Source organism: Aspergillus aculeatus (assembly GCF_001890905.1).
Source record: "Aspergillus aculeatus ATCC 16872 unplaced genomic scaffold ASPACscaffold_11, whole genome shotgun sequence".
NCBI lineage: Eukaryota > Fungi > Ascomycota > Eurotiomycetes > Eurotiales > Aspergillaceae > Aspergillus > Aspergillus aculeatus.
This window is the reverse complement of record NW_017962986.1, coordinates 1116546-1133376: the sequence shown is the minus strand read 5'-3', so window position 1 is coordinate 1133376 and position 16831 is coordinate 1116546. Positions and strand designations below refer to the sequence as shown.

Sequence of the window (16831 nt, the reverse complement as noted above, 5' to 3'; positions counted from 1 at the left end):
CCAGTTCCTAGCTGGCGAAGACCAATTGGGGAGATATGAAGATCCCATGGCAACTTTGTTTAGCAACGACTGTGACGACGCAGCCATGGTGACAAGCCCCAACCACCAACAGACATGATGATGCCGCTTAAAGACAGTCTGACCCATGTCTCGCGCGCGATGAATGATTGCTCGAGGTAAGGACAAATGTGTCCGGAGGAGGTGCGTTTGTTTGCCTGTCACCCACAACACCAAGATCGCTGGGGATCTTCAGGCATGCAGAGAAAGCAGCTGCAGCTGCGATGAATTCCTTTGTTGTTCATCCACTCGCGTCTGTCCCAATATCTCTCCACTCATTGATACTCGTCCTTCGATTTGGTCTCTTGTCTCGGTCCCTCTTCCTCCTCAACATCCTCCTTATTCTCCTCATCACCATCATAATCACCATCATCATCATCATTATCATCATTCTTCTCCTCCTCCTCCTCCTCCTCCTCCTCCTCCTCCTCCTCCTCACCACTACCACCACCATGGCCCCCCGCGCCCCAGACGGCCCCTCTCGCCGCCGCAGCAGCGACAGCAGCAGCAGACGCAACAACAACCACAACAGCAACAACCCCAGCAAAGAGGGGAAGAAGGTCCTCGTCAGTATACCTTACTCACAAGTAGCACATCGTGTAGATGTCCACTCAGCATGTAAGCTAATAAGCTATAGAAAAGCAAGCGCTTATGCTTCTATTGCGGTTTGCCCGGCCATATCAAGCGGGACTGTTCTGCATATCATCGCCACTTGGCTCAATGCGAGCTTGTAAGTTTAAATTAGGATATAAGTTTGCTTTCAGGGAAGGCAGATAGCGGAACGACAATATGAAGAGCGCCGGCAGCGGCGGCGGCAGCAGCAGCAACAGCAACAGCAACAGCAACAGCAACAGCAACAGCAACAGCGACAGCAGGAGCAGGAGTAGCAGCAGGAGAAGCAGCAGCAGGCGCAGCAGCAGGCGCAGCAGCAGGCGCAGCAGCAGGAGAAGCAGTAGCAGCAGTAGTTGTAGTAGTAGTAGCAGCAGCAGCAGCAGCAGCATATCGTTCTATTTTTTAATTACTATTGAATGAAAGATTTTCGTCCGCTTTTCTACATTTCTTGTATCCCATAGAGAGCAGTAGTTCTCTTAGTAACATCTCTGAGAAGTAGTTGTCCATACCTAAACTTCAACCATAAAACCTTCAAAGTACTCATTGACCCATCGAGCAGCTTGCATTCCATCAGGCTCACTCCAACAAGCCGCAGCTCCAACATACCCATCCGGTCTCACAATGACCACCGCTGTCTGCGCCGCATCCGCCTCCCCGAACCACCTCCTCGTACATCCACCCTTCTCCCCGCCCGCTTCGTCAAGGTACACAGTCCAACGACTCTGCTTCAACACATCAGGTAGATCTTCCAGCTCAAAGCTCTCCCGTGAGGCCCTGGTGAGCAAGGCGAAGGTTGCGACCTGCGAAACCGACGTATACCGCGCGTGGCCCAGGTACACATCATCTGTCGCCTGCCTTCTTTCACTGCTTGCATAGCTCTGAGCTGCCTTTGTGGTTGCCGTAGCCAATGCACTTCCCTTAGCCAGCACCTCCTCACAGAAATTCTCTAAAAACTCGTTCTCGCCCCGGACATCTGGGACATCCAGGTACACGCGGAACTGACCAAGGAGAGGAATATCCAACTGCACTGGCACGGGGTTTGCATCAATATACCTTGTGACGAGACATGGTGGAAGGAGAGAACCGGGTTTCACCCTTCCTAAACCGGAGCCAGTGTGTCCGTTTTGGAGTTGTGTGCCCTCCAATCTCCTCGTGAGCAAGTCTCCTGGAAGGTATTCTGCCCCGAACCCGGCGATAAACCGAATATTCTCATCGAAGTTGCGGGCGAGAGCGGCCTCACCCTGTTCAAAAGCAGCGACATGGCTGGCATCGAATGAAATCAGGTCGTTCGCGATCTTTCGGCGTTCGGTGGAGTAGCTGGAGAGGAGGGTGTTCGTAGCGAGACCGCGGGAATGGAGATTGATCTTCCAGGCGAGGTTGAGAGAGTCGTGCATGCTAGTATTGGCGCCTTGTGCGGCAAGAGCGGAGTGGACGTGACCAGCCTAGATTTGTCTTAGTACATGTTGGCTGCATTAAGGAATGGGGGACAGACATCACCCGCAATGAAGATGCGATTGTCTGGATCGGAAAATTTGCGCGCGACACGCTGGTTGACGATATAGTTGCCGAACCATTCTACCCCGCGGTCAGCTTCCATCGCCGCCTAGCTAGCACGGCAATACAACAACGTACCGATACTCTTCCATTCTAGCGGGAAAGGCTTCATGGCTTCTCGCGCCCGAGCCATGACATACTCTGGTGTAGCCATAGACTTTGGCACCCGCTCACCATCGGTGGCACTCAACTCCACGTATAGTCGAGTCATGTTGCGTTCGCGAGGAATCCACAAGATCGAACCGGCTGTGTGGGACCGGACGGCGACTTTGCTCCAGAGATCAGGGAAGGTAGTCTCGATCTCACCTGTCAATCATAGCAGCGAAGTCAGCTTAAAAGCACCCAAATACTTTCAACAACCAAACGAACGACTAAAGCACCAAGCTTGGGACAATCGAACGCCAGGTAGAGCTCAAAACATACCATCCAGCACACCCCACGAAGCATTTGTCTTCTCGCCCTCCAACTGCGCATCAGGAATAGAGTCCCGCACCTTCGACCGGGCGCCATCACACCCAACCAGATATTTTGCGTAGACTACGCGCTCACCCCCCGTGGTCAGGTCCTTGTATGTGACTTTGAGGTCACCCGCCTCGTCTTTCTGCACGTCCACGAATTCGCTGTTCCGCGAGACCGATCCCCCTCGCCTTTCAATGTCTTTGATGAAGACGTCCTCCAGCATGCCCTGGTGGGCTAGCAGAATGTAGGGGTCGGGGGCTCCGACCAGGTGGTCGGGGTAGTGGACTTTGCGCCCGGTGCGACGGAGGGGTTGCGTGGGCGTGGAATCCTGCATGAGGGAGTAGTTAGTAGTTGTGTATTAAAACCTGCAGTAAGGATACAATTAGGAGAGACAGGGTGAATGCGATGAGAGAAATACCCAGAATGAGATGTCGTAGACCTTGGCGCCATGTCGCAGTAACGGATCGGCAAGACGAAGCTGTTTCAGCGTTTCGATAGTCTTCGGCTGCAACCCGTCCGCTTTGCCAGTCGAGGTCTGATCGGGACGGTCATCGAGAAGAAGGACAGGAGTGCCGTAGCGAAGGAGATTGCACCTGTTTGTTGTTAAAACGCAGCTGGGGCGAAGATGGGGAGAGTGTATGAGGGGAAAGCGGGGGAGAAAAGGAAGGGGGGGAAATACGCCAGCATCAAGCCAGAGGGACCAGCCCCGACTATCACCACCGTGGTTGATTCTGGAGGAGTCATCTTGTCGCTATTCAAAGATACTATCGAGATAGAGAATATTCAGAAGCTGAACACCGAGTATATTTAATCCGACTGGATTCGAGTTGGTGTGCGGAGTATTGTTGGAGATTCGGGAGGAAGACCGACCCCCACCCCCACCTTTGTTATTGCTTGCGACCGCGATAAGCACAGTCCGATCCACTATCTTAGCTCGTAGCTTTGCTATCGAGTACAGTAGCTGTCACAATCAACCATGCTTCGATCACTACCATTTTGTCACACCACCATCGACCACAATATCACCCCCAGTCATATACGAGCTAGCATCACTAGCCAGGAACACACATGCGCCCATGATGTCCTCCGGCTCGGCCAGGCGACCGTTCATCGCATCGCGTTTCCACTCTTCGACCAGGTGGGGGAACTGCCACGGTTAGCTTCGTCGCTATCTTATCGGAGATCCCACCTACAGCAGCCGTCATTTCCGTGCGAACATATCCCGGTGAAATCGAATTGACTCGGATGTTCTGTCATCGTCAGCGCTCGCTCATCCTGGCAGTCCTGCAGGAGACAATCACATATTGGGCCAATTCCTTGGCAATGGCCGGACACATCGCCCTCACAGCCCCCTTGGAACCACAATACGCGCTGCAAAGTTGCGACCGCACAGCGATGTGGCTGGCCATGCTGGCCACCAAGACAATACTGCCCTTTTGTGTTCCATTGGCGATCATCTGCCTTGCCGCGCGTTGGGCCGTCATGTGCACGCCCAACACGTTGACCCCGAGAAGAGCGGCGTGGTCCGCGTAGGTGAACTCTAGGAAGGGTTGGTGACGATTGATCCCCGCGCAAGGAACACAGATATCGAGAGCGTTATCGAAGTCTGTTTGGAAGGCTTTAAAGCCGGCATCGAGAGACTCTTCGGAGGAGACATCCACCCTAGGTAGTCAGCGATGGACACTTGTTGCAGTACAGGATAGAGTGTTTACTTGTAGTATGCAGTACGCACGCCGCACTCGGTCGCGATAGCTTCGAACTCTGCTTCGGGGGGAATCACGTCAAAGACGGCCACATTGGCACCGGCTTCGGCCAGACCGCGTGCGAATGCCAGACCACACCCGCGTGCACCGCCAGTGACTAATGCAGTTCGACCTTGAAGGGAAAACTGACAACTTAGCTTGGGTTCTGAAGTCAAAGGGTCAACTTACTCGAGACATGATGATAATGATGATGGTGTAGAGATTGTAAGATCCGACCGGTTGAGCTCTGGTTGACCTGTAGGCAGATTGTGATGAGAGTAGTTATAAATAGGCTCGATAAGATAACCCGTCGTCAATTCAACTTCACCCCCATTCTTGTCACCTCCACCTTCACCACATTTGGCCCTGGTATAATTGTCGCACTTCTAGCCTAAAGTGCTCAAGCAATCTTCTCAACCTACACAAGCGATCAAAATCATCATGGCTCCTCCCATTCATGTCAAAGAACCACAAACTCGACCGGAGACGTGTTCTCTTGAGGTAACACAGTCCTCCCCGCGATCCCACCCCATTCCCGAACATGACGGCTGATACAACCGGGGTTCTAGATAATCGTCATCGGTGCCGGTCTTGCCGGACTAGGCACCGCCATTGCCTGCGCTCTTGCTGGACACAAGGTACACATCCTTGAAGCGACCTCGTCGATCCGAGAAGTTGGTGCTGGCATTCAAGTTCTGCCCAACAGCTCCCGAGTGCTCACACACTGGGGACTTCTTCCCCGTCTCACCCCGCACATGACCTCTCCCCGCGTCTGCAATTTCCTCCACTGGAAAGGCGAGATCATCAGCAGCCTAGACTTCCACGCCTCCGAATCGCAGTATCCCGGGACGTGGTATCGTGATTTCCACCGCGCAGATCTGCAGCGATGTTTGTTGGAGAGAGCGGAGGAACTCGGGGTGAAAGTCACTTGCGGAGTGAGGGTGGTGGATGTTGTGCCGGAGGTTGTTTCTAGCAATACGCCAAACGGCTGGGGCAATACTGCCACTGTTATTGCAGCAGACGGACGAGAATGGATCGGGGATTTGGTGATCAGCGCCGATGGGGTATTTGGGACCCTGAGTGAGAGAATGCTGCAACGCCATGACCCGCCCGTCAAGACAGGGGACCTTGCGTATCGCTTGCTGCTGGATACGGAGAAGATGCTGCAGGATGAAGAGCTGAGGGACTTCGTTGTCAATCCTCAGGTGAACTATTGGTTGGGGCCGGGGAAACATGCAGGTATGTGTTCCTAGTAAAGCTGAACTCTAGCCAAGACAATCTAACGAGCACAGTCAACTACGTCCTCCGCCAAGGTGAACTGTTCAACATGGTCCTCCTCGTGCCGGATGATATCCCCGAAGAATCGCTGGCCACCACGGTCGAAGGAAACGTGGAGGAAATGTGTGGTCTGTTCGAGGGGTGGGATCCAAGGTGAGCTGTTTCGATCTGCCAACAATGCGAACCAGCACTAAGAAACAGGATCCAAAAACTCCTCAAACTGTGCCAATCAGTCCAGAAGTGGCGTCTGTGCATCCGATTTGGCGACTGTGACTGGGCCCATCCTTCGGGTTCGTGGATTATGCTTGGGGATGCAGTGCATGCAACACTGCCTTACCTTGCGTCAGGGTACGTCACCTCCCACGATATGAAGCCAATACTAACAAGCTCAGGGCTGGAATGGCGTTTGAAGACGGTGCTGTGCTTGGAGAGTGTCTCTCGCGACTGCCGTCAGATCCTTCGATCGATAAATCCTCACCCGCATTCCTCGAAGCGAAGCGCCATGCGTTGGCCGTGTTTGAGAAATGTCGCAAACAAAGAACGAAAATGGTAGTGGAGAGGGGAAACGTACAGCAGTATTTGTACCACCTTGACGATGGACCGGAGCAGGAGGAACGCGACCGCAAGATGCGGATGGTGCCCACCCCAGAGGGCGAGGCTTTGGCGTGGAGAGACCCCGGCTTGGCCCCGAAGCTGCTGGGCTATGATCATATTGCAGATGTAAGTAGTCATTGGACCACCAAGATGTAAAACTGACGGAAGTAGGTGGATCAAAATTGGAGTTATGGCGAGAAAGATACGGAGATCCGCGAAGCAAGGCTTTGATATAGGTCACACTCACAGGGTTGAGAATATATATTTGAAGTAGATAGTGAACATCAAGACTTGAATGCTCATGGTCTGAAGAGCTAGAAACACAATGAGTGAAGAAGAGAGGATTTCAAAGTTTGAACCATGTCGATTTCAAGTCAAAAACGAAGATGATGCACAGATGCCTATATTATATACCAGTATTCAAAGCGTGTATCAAGCCAGGTCATCCATCAAGGAGACCACCATACAAAAGAAATGCCAAAACAGAACAGGACATAGGAAATCAAACAAAGGAAAGATAGGGAAGGAGCGACTTTCGTCCGGTAGCGACCGTGACTATACTATACAAATCCATCCCGAGTCCCGCCGGACACCGGAGTCGTGGTGGTTTCCCAATCCGAAAGCTCCCAGAGTCGCGGCGCCCGTACATCGTGCCTGCGTGCCTGCGTGCCTGCATGCCTGCATGCCTGACAGCCTGAGGCCGCCACAATCATCCCCTCTTCCACATTCTCACTCTCTAGACGGGAAACTTCACTCCCGCCCGATCGGTCAACCGGGGCTGGGACAAGATTCGAGGTAGAGCTCGGGCTTTGGGGTCCTGGTTGAATCGAAGTCGATCTCGCTTCAAGCTGAACAACTTGACCATAGCGCCCATTGCCTGCTCCTCACTCAACTGTATCTTGTCCAACTCTTTGTCACCAACCCCCTCCAACGACAAATCCTTGACACACGCTGCTACCATCCAGCGAGCCAGAACCTCAATATCCCGCGCATTGCTCCAACACGGGAACATCGAAAGAATCTGGATGGCACGGGTGAACTCACGATGGCTCGGGGTGCGAGGATCGGTCAAGTAGAGTCGAGGTCCGGGGACCTTCTGCTCCGTCAACCGTCGATCCAGCAGCCTCAGACACTCTCTGGGGGTCGGGTTGCGGAAAATAATTTCCTCTTGGAACAGTGCTGCCAGGCGAGGTCGATTGGCGAGCATTTGGTCCATCTCTTGGGCGGGTCCAGCCAGAACCACCACGGTCTGATCCAGATACCGAGGGAGTTGGTAGATGAACTCATCCACCGCATAGTTCGTGGGTCCCTCCACCTCACCCAAGCGATGCGCATCCTCGATAAACAGAACCCGACCGCGACTACGATCGAGTTGGGCCCTTGCGCGAATCGCGGTGGGATACATGTGCGGAGCGAGCAGATCGGCAATCGAACAGGGCACCAGCTCACCATGAGACAACACCCCCATTTTGTAGTAGAGGGTGCCAAGCTCGCGGGCGACAGTCTTTTTCCCTGTGCCTGCAAACATTGTTAGTATTCATATCTGATCAATATTGGGTAGGAAACTCACCAGATGCTCCCTTGAACACAAATCCGCAAGGCATCCGCTTGCCCGGGTTTAGCCCTTGCATCCAGGCGATCTTCATCTCGTGGTGATACCGCTTCAGGATAGCAATAATATCGTCAGGGACGATGGAATGGCGTAGCTCCTCGCGGAAACCCAAGGCGGGTGTACCGCCGACCAGCTCGGGGTTGAAGTCTCTTCCCTCAAGTATACGAGGAGTTGACTCGCCCTTTGCGCCGACCCGGGTTCGTCGCTCAAAGTGATACTGCGCCGCTGCCAGAAGATGTTCGACGGCACGGGCGTGGTCAAAGTCCTGGCGCATACGGGCCGTGTCGAGCATGTCCAAAGCGGCTTGAAAGGCGTCGGGAGTGACGTCCAAGTCCTGCTCGCGGAGCTTGCTATGAAAGAGCTCTTCTAGATGGTCGCGTGTAAGGGGCGCGAAGCGCACAAGCTGAGTGTCAAGAGCGCGACTCAGACGTGAGTGCGATCCGGTCTGATGCAGGATGTGGCTGACGGCATCGTGCGCACCGACCACAACAGTGCAGTGGTTGTTCCGTGGAATCCACAGGTTCTCCAGGGCAGTCGCGTCCAGCGCAGTCTGACCCTGAGACAAATCCTCGCGGTCGGCATCGATGTCGATGACAAGGACATTCCCGTTGTTGCTCTCGACAAGAGTGCGGATACTGTCTGCATCGAGTTGGGAGAGAGCTGACCAGGGTTTAACCCGAACTGTGACATGTTAGTACATATCATTTGCATCAGAAAACTTGACTTACCCTCTCCGTTTGTCAAGAGTCCCAACTCGAGGAGTATCTGCGCATATAAACGAACCGCCGTGCTCTTTCCGGTGCCTGGTGGCCCGGCAAAGATGCGATTCACCCTGAGAGGCAAACGACGCTGATTGCGGATCTCCCGGTGATAGTTCTCCTCGGTCATATCAAACACTTCATTGATGGACATCTGCAGGGAGTCTTGACCGACAAGCTTCTGCATAGCCGCCCATGCCTCGCTGTGAGCGCGTGTTTGCTCTGGTCGTGGGCCCAGCAGATCGTCCTTGGAGAAGAAGAAGTAGTCTACTTCATCCATACCGCTGTCTTGCTGATCCGCTAGACAGTGAGCCTGGCGCTGCGCGACCGTCTTCACCAACTCACGCACGGCATGGGCGTTCGTGAAGCCCGAGACGGCGCGCCCGCGCGCCAGTCTTCGAGCTGCAGCCTGAACATAGGGGCCCTCGAGACCTCCTTCAACCTGCATGCGGCCCTGGTATTCGATTACAATGCGACGAGCGAGAAGTTGGGCGAGGTCGCTACGATCAAAGTCATAGAATCGCAGTGTGCTGCAGATCCGTTGCTGCAGACGCGGGTGATCGCGCAGGAAGGTCGTTAGCGCTGACTCCTCGCCGGAGAAGATCACCACTATGCGGCCTGTCTTGCGCTCGAGAGCCTGCAAGACACTTGCAAGAATCTGCTCTGTGGCTTGGGCCGAAATAGACTCTCCCAGCATGTGTGGTTGGTCGACGATGAGAACACCCGCCGTGTGGACCAACGAATCCACGTCAGCGATACGGTCAATCATCTGCTTGACCCCGTCCGGTCCCTGGCTGGCGAGGTCGAGTCCAGTCGTCTCACACACAGCCTGTGAGTCGCAGATGCCAAGAGCATAGAGCATCTTTGCGTAGATGCGTGCGACGGTAGTTTTGCCTAGAAGGGTCAGTGACAATTCGAACGGCTCAATCAGATGATAAGTGACAACTCACCCGTGCCTGGATTACCCACACAGGCCATGTTGTACCATTCGTTTTTGGGATCCCGACCGTGTCGCCGACAGATTTGCACCCAAGTCTGCACACCGCGCAACTGGCGCTTGACGTTCTCGTGGCCGACAAGACTGTCTAGCTCGTCAAGAGCCTCCTGTCGCGCAGTTTCGCGATCCTGATGGTCGCGCTCCGCCAGCTCCTCGGCGGTTTGTTGAGGATGTTCGACCATGACGGGTGTATCGGGCGGGGAGGGTGGAAGCTGGGTTTGTGTCGGTGTCGAGGTTTGGATTTGAAGCTGCGGTCGCATCTTCGCTGATTGTGGGGTTTGTGTCTGGGTCTGGGCCTGTGTCTGCGTTTGTGTTGATACTGATTGCTGTGGCTTCTTCGACCACAGCGAGAAGGGGAAGAAAGGAAATCGAGATGTCGCCGATGGGCGAGTCATCGAGCAGTCCATGCTGCGCAAAGGTTTGAGTAGTGGTGATAGCAGCTTCACGACGATGGGAAGCATATGGAGGGTGTTAAAAAATCACAAGTTCGGATCTTTTTCCGCAGTCAGTCAAGTGTGTGTAGGAGAATTAAGTCTGGAGATTGTTGGCCGTGGACCATGGTTATTATACTGTGTCCGACGTTCGCTGGGCAGCGAAAATCGCCGAGGTGAAGCCAGGCAGGTCATCGTCGATAGCACTGAGTTGGAGACCTATGACAGGGCGACAGGTAGTGAAGTGAGTGGTTGGTTCTTTTCCCCGTCGGTTGTGAAAGTGAAGCCATAGATTCACCGCCACTTCAGCCCAACATGAAGAGAAGAGGGACGGTGCAATGGCCACACTTCCAGGAGAACGACTTTCGAGGAACCAACGAGTCCATGAAGCTGACTCAAGCCTAGAAGACCACAACCAATGCCTTTCCTATACTCTGAAACACGGGCAAGTTGAAACAGCAGGGCAAGGACCAGCAGGCGGCCTGTTAGGAGGATGAGTTGGAGGGGATGTCTGGAGATGCACCAAAACCGCCGGGCCGCATTAGGCGGATGTGGTGATCTGGCTTGGCTGCGCTGGGCCTATCATATCCCTCAAGGTGGCTGCCGATCATTTCCCCGGTGATCCTCGCCTCGGCCAACTTGCTACTTACCTACATAGTATGATGTATTTTGTTCCTGTCGATGTGGCTCGTCTTATGAGGCCTTCTCCAATACGATAACTATTTAGGTATTCTAAATGTAGTCATCCAGTAATGCGACCAACCAGGCAAGCGATCGCGTGGCATAATTCCACGATATGCACTGCACGAGAGGGGTTGTGTCCCTGCTTTTGCTTGCCCCTCTCCGAGAAACGCAGATAAGAGCACTGCCCCCGCCTCATTGATAGTCATGGCGCGCTTGATTCCCAAATTCGCTCGGACCAACACTGCCTCGGCTCTGGTTTGAACAACATCACAGCAGTGGATATCCCACGGAACTGGAAAGGCTGCCCCGTAATCCTTTTGCGCCTTGTCAGTCCGATTGGGCGGTTCCTGAACTCGACTCCTGACTAGGGTGCGGAGCCCAATTCCCCGCGGCGGTCGCATCGTCTGGCGTCAAGCGCGGTTGATGCTCTGGACTTCCACTGCTCTATTCATCGTAGTTGGGGTGCATTGCCGGATTATCTTGACAGTCATATGGGTTTCTATGGTGAATGGTACATGCTATGTCTAACAGTCGTCCTTCTCCAGGTAGTCAGTTTCGATTGTACTGGCAGCGCATCTGCTGCTGGTTGCTATTCTGAGTAGATCCCATGATCATGAGCACATGATCTGTCTTTGAATGATTTACTGTGTGATACTTTACAACACTGCTCCCGCCCATTCCTGATCGCTCCCATTGCTATTCATCACTAATATCACGAGTCCATTGTGACGAGGTCCTGAGTGTGGCATATTGCTCACCGCCTCGAATCGTTCTTCGATACTGAGTCTGCAACATCTCACTACTTACTACTTGCGGAGTCTCAAGACTCCCACCCCCCACTGCTCGCATCTCTCTCCTCTCATATCTCCCTTTTTATCTTTCCCCGTACACTGCTCCATCTCTTCTTCCCATCCACTATATGCCCAAATACATCGAGTTCTGCGTCCACTTTAAATCCTCCGAGCTGCAACTATGGCCTCCATTTATCGAGTCCTACAGTGCGACGAAGACAGCCGTGCAGCTAAGTGACTATCGGCCTCTTCTGAATCCGAGCATCAAATAGTTCTCAGAAGCATCACTGACTTGGGATCGTGACTAAGGCGTGCTTTAAGCTTGATACACAGGGTCCCAAATCCTCGATTCTGGATTCTAACCAGCCTGTCTCTACACCTGTATGTAATTCGAATCATGTGAGCATTCCGTTGAGTCCCCTCCACGTCCGGACCCAGTCAAGTCAAAGGCACATACTTAATCTCTTCCTGCCGCTAATGTTATGATTAGATATGTCCGAGTATTCTAGGAGAGAGTGTCATATCCACTAGTAAGCCATGCAGAGGTCCTTTGCCCAACCCGTGTCAGTTGCCAAATCGATTGACAAGGAAAAGGGCTGCTCAACACGTCATATCAGACCTGACTAATTCACTTCTCTTGAGAATGTACCATGTTTCATGGATAAATATGAATAGTGCATGTAAGGTAAGTCCTCCAGGCTACGTTCATTTCCATCATTTTCTCTGTCTTCCACCTTGGGCTCCGCACAACCTTTCCCGATCCAACCTCGCTTCATGTCCTGGCGTCCTTTCCTGTCAAATACATCATTCAACCTGTTGAGCCACTTCCAAAATCAATATTTGCAGTAACACAGACATCTGGTGAGAAAAGTGGTTCCTGTATGCTTATGAGCCTTCTCATCGTCCTATGATCTTAATTCTTTGCACTGTCTTTCTAATGCTGCCAATTAATCTTTTCAACCCCGCAACTTTAGGTACCGTTTTTCTCTCAACACTGGCACGAGAGCGTCCTTTGGATCCGTCGTTTCGAGTCTCGAATTCCTTCTCAACGGGGCGCGACTTGGATTTTCCTACTCGGTCGCGTTACGATCGAAGCAAAGCCACGTATATACAGCCACGCTATTGAGGTCTCTGGTTTTTGTCACATCGGAGCCTCAAATTGAACCCAAGGACTGACAGACCGCCTTCTGGAACAGTTCTAGGGGTCTCTATCTACCGAATAGGGACGAGCACGGCACCCAATACCGCTACTCCAAGTCTACCTATTGCGTTGTCATTGTACGAGTACTGACATTGGACACACTTAGCCTTACTCCACCATGCTTACTGGTTCTTCGGCAAGATCGCGGCCACGGGAGGTAACCAGGCCCAGTGGGGGACTGCTCCCGTGGTGGACAGCACTTGTGAGGCACGGACTCCGGTCCTCCCAATATGCCTTTGTGCTGAGGGGCTTCTCTCTGTCTGGGGTGTTTACCTACCGCCCCGGGGTCTTGAGACACAAATGGAAGAAAGGCAACCTCGCGAAATGGGATCGACAGGTTAACCAGTGTCTGATCTAGGAGCAGGAGCAAGGTCCCGCATTTCGGCGGCGATGATAATCGTTTGAGCGATTAGCCGAATCACGAGCAAGAACAGGGTCCCGCGTCTCGGTGGGTTCGAGCGCCATGACGATTGTTGAAATGCATATCCCTTGCACGAGCAAGAGTGAAGTCTGAGCGCTATCGGGAGCTTTAAAGCATGGCTCGTTGCAAAGATCCGAGCGCTATGATGAGTCTTCGAGTACTGCCCGTTGCACGAGCAAGAACGAGTTCTGAGCGCTATGATGACTTCTGTGTGATTACATGTTGTATGAGCAAGAACAAGGTCTCGCGCATCATCAGCAGAATCACACGCTATGAAAATAATCAGTCAGATGATCCGCCCTCCAGAATGCTTTTGATGCCATCATCCAGACTCCTCCTATTCTGATCGGTCTCCACGAGATAAACAATCAAGCGAGTGGGAGATCGACACTTACAAACGAGAGGCCCCGAGCCGGCCCTATGAAGGTCTATACTTTCGGTGCCTCACATCTGTCTACACGAACGACCAACAACAGGTTGAGCGCTCTCTCTTTTTGAATATAGCCTCCCTCCGAACTCTTGTGTAACAGAGGCCCTAAAAATGCTAATTTTGCCTAGTCTAAGTACGCACTACTTCGCAGTCCAACAAGTCTATCGCGGACTCTGCCGTTCCTGGTACTGGCCCTGCTCCTTTTCTGCACGCCAGATTCAGAGCGACGAAGATCATGGATGCCGAGCCTGGCTTACCATATCTCCCCAGAAACGGTCGCTACTCAGACATTATCGAAGGGGTTATGTGGTGATAGGGGAATATTCATTCACACTTCAATGCTTGACAGTGGGATCGATCGATCGAAATGAGTCTATTAAGTCTATACCCTATACCTAGTATGTATGTATGCTTTTAAGCTGCAATGATCCGAAAGGTTGGGAGAAGGGAATGAAAAGACAAAGGCAGGGAACGAAACAAAGATTAAGCATCTTCCACCTCCTTTCCCCCGCGCCGGCCCTTCTTCAGAGTGTAAAGTACATATACTATACTCGTCAGCAGGCCCAACCCGCCTAAACCGATCCCCATATAAAATGCGCCGCGGTACCCAACCAACGTGTCATGGAACGTCTTCCCGCCGTGGTTGACATGCACCTCGACGGTTCCCGCGAATCCCAGACCTAACGAGATACTGTAATTCACGATCGTGCACACCAGTGACGCCGCAACTCCCTGGTGCTCTCTGCCCACAGCGTCGCTCAGGACCACTGTTGCAGCAGGGAAGGACATGTCCATCCCGAAGGGAATGACGATGAGCGTGACGAACGAGAGCGCCCAGTACGTCTGATGCACGGGCATAATAGCTGAGAACACATTGCCCAGAGTGAACGCCACCATGGCCATGACCATGATCCACCCGGGGTGCAGGCGACTCAGTAGGTGGCCTGTTGAGAACGCAGCGATGATCCCCATAACCGTGGGCGGGAGGAACTGCACGGACGCAAGGATGGGATGCACTCCGCGGATGTCCTCTAAGAACCGCCAAAAGTAGTAGATCCAGATGCCAAAACTGGCCCAGCCGCAGGCGATGCAACCAAGAATAAACGAGACGTCCACATTCAGGGCGTGGAAAGGGATGAGCGGATTACTCGAGAAGCGGATCTCCCACACGAAGAAGCCGGCAATGATTAATAGGCCGATGATCAGTAGAATGTATACGTAGGGCTGCTCCCATCCGACGACAGGGGCTTGGTTCCAGGCGATGTTGACGAGGACGAGGCCCGTGACGCCCAGAGTTGCGCCGATTAGGTCCATCTCGGCGCAGAGGGCGCGGACGGAGAGGGTGCGGATGCGCGGATTTCTGGGCTCGGGCGGGATGGCGTAGATGCCCAGGATAGCCAGCACGAAGCACCAGATGGCCATCGACCACCAGATCCACGGCCACCAGGCGAGTTGGGCGAAGACGGCGGCGAAGATGGCGCCGATAACAGAGCCGTTGGGGGCCATGGCGCCGAACAGGGCGAAAACCATGTGCTTCTTCTTGCCCGGGCGGTAAGTAGCACCTAGGATGGCCAAGCCGTTAGGAAGCAACATGGCAGGACCCAGGCCTTGGAGTGTGCGTGCGAAGATGAAGAGGATATAATTGGAGTAGACGCTCACGCCGGCGACCATAGACCAGAGCGCGAACCACAGGAAGCCGATGATGAACATAAGGCGGTATCCAAAGAGATCGCCCAGTCGGCCGAAGAAGAGGATGAAGGTGCCGACGGTGAGCGAGTAGCCTGCAATCAGCCAGCTCAGAATGCCCGGTTGCGTGATGTTGAGTCCGTCGCCGATTATATCCAGCGGTGCAAGACACACTCCCAGCGCGGCTTGGGTCATGAACTGTGCCATGCACACCACCAACACGAAGATGAGCTCGTGGATTGGATTCCAGTGGTCTGCAGCCGAGCGCATGGACTCCGTTCGCGTGAGGTCTGGGTCCTGTGGATGATCATCTTCACTGTCTCCGTTAATGGAGTGCTTGGTCGAGCTCGACAGCGACATCTTGCGGCCTGTAATATCAGGCAGCGGGGCGGGATCGTTTCCCGATGTCGAAACCGCGAGGCAACTTGAAGCTGTTTGCGATGGCGCGCGCTGATTCTAAACCGGACGACTCTGTCAAATATAAGGATATTGACTACTTCGAAGGTGAGAATTCTGACTCGGAGCAGAGTCAAATCCAGGTTGAAAAAAGCTGGGGTCGAGAGGGCTGAAGTAAGAAGTCATTCAGCATCCAAGTGGGAGATGTGGGGCATGTGGGACTCTCGCAGCAGTGGGAAAGTGGGAGCACTCAAGAGGAGTACTCGTGGGTGAGGTGGAAGGAATCCTTCTTGAGTCAGTTGAGGCAAGGAAAGCAGACTTCTCTCGATAACATATGCATTGATGGAGAGGGTCTCTGGTGTTCGCCATCGCAGGTCCGAAGCCCTCATCGGATTACTGGCCAGTGACATCACGGACGGAGGTTAATTGAGTTAAAGACTCCTAGACCTGAATTGATCACTTCCTTCGCGGGCCCCACTACCCTTCTTGGACGGCAAAGTCGAAGGGTCCGGCCACTGCTTTCTGCGATTTGCGATTTTATCGATTATTGCCATTTTATGCCATTTTAAAAGATCATTTGGTGGGGATTGCAAGAAGATCTCACTCGTACTGGAGCGGTCGGCAAGAACCTCGAATGCATTGTATTTGCAGTACCCCCGCATATTGTGGCTCTGCCTTTCCCAACTGCAACCGTCTCATACACCGACAACATATATATTGAAAAAGGACAGGACGCAGCATAACACTAAGCCAAATAGCGAAACGGTTACCGAAGTCAACAAAAAAACTAGAAGCAAAGAGTGGAACCAGAGTAGAATTGCATATCTTAGTAGATATAGGACTAGTCGTCCTAGGTATATTGAGAAAAGAGGAAGACGGCCCGCATTGCCATGTACTCTTCAGCTCGAGTTGCATTGCGGGCATACTGCACTGGCACTGACGGGACGCCGCGGGCAGCGGGAGCCATTTCCTAATCCGCCCCATATCGCGGCCTGGCTGCCTTGCTGCCTTGCTGCTTTAATGCCCTAATGCCTGAGGCAGCAAATCACGGGTGGAAGACGGGATGACCGGAAAGGGTCTAGTTGAGGTCACGCGCGCTGGGCCAAATATTTCTCCACGTATCATGGC

General features: G+C 53.2%; 4 protein-coding genes across 4 annotated transcripts; 1 reads left to right on the top strand and 3 right to left on the bottom strand.

Annotated features, from left to right (window-relative positions):
- Positions 1-798: 798 nt before the first annotated feature.
- Positions 799-4622, bottom strand: ASPACDRAFT_45065 (uncharacterized protein; the record flags this gene model as incomplete). The annotated part of the gene is made up of 11 exons (XM_020201538.1): positions 799-1064; positions 1199-2111; positions 2162-2244; positions 2302-2529; positions 2647-3010; positions 3101-3275; positions 3675-3829; positions 3876-3932; positions 3984-4344; positions 4395-4570; positions 4614-4622. 11 exons carry the CDS (start codon positions 4620-4622, stop codon positions 799-801), a joined length of 2787 nt encoding a protein of 928 aa, XP_020054892.1.
- A 243-nt stretch (positions 4623-4865) lies between these two features.
- On the top strand, positions 4866-6452 carry ASPACDRAFT_1872053 (uncharacterized protein; the record flags this gene model as incomplete). The annotated part of the gene is made up of 5 exons (XM_020197991.1): positions 4866-4925; positions 4994-5663; positions 5717-5855; positions 5904-6050; positions 6095-6452. The coding sequence occupies 5 exons, from the start codon at positions 4866-4868 to the stop codon at positions 6450-6452; spliced, it is 1374 nt and encodes a 457-aa protein (XP_020054891.1).
- A 580-nt stretch (positions 6453-7032) lies between these two features.
- GbpA lies at positions 7033-10070 on the bottom strand (the record flags this gene model as incomplete). Its single annotated transcript, XM_020202743.1, has 4 exons — positions 7033-7814; positions 7867-8589; positions 8637-9560; positions 9617-10070. 4 exons carry the CDS (start codon positions 10068-10070, stop codon positions 7033-7035), a joined length of 2883 nt encoding a protein of 960 aa, XP_020054890.1.
- A 4034-nt stretch (positions 10071-14104) lies between these two features.
- ASPACDRAFT_45062 (MFS transporter) lies at positions 14105-15667 on the bottom strand (the record flags this gene model as incomplete). Its single annotated transcript, XM_020201537.1, has 1 exon — positions 14105-15667. One exon carries the CDS (start codon positions 15665-15667, stop codon positions 14105-14107), a length of 1563 nt encoding a protein of 520 aa, XP_020054889.1.
- Between the last annotated feature and the right edge of the window lie 1164 nt (positions 15668-16831).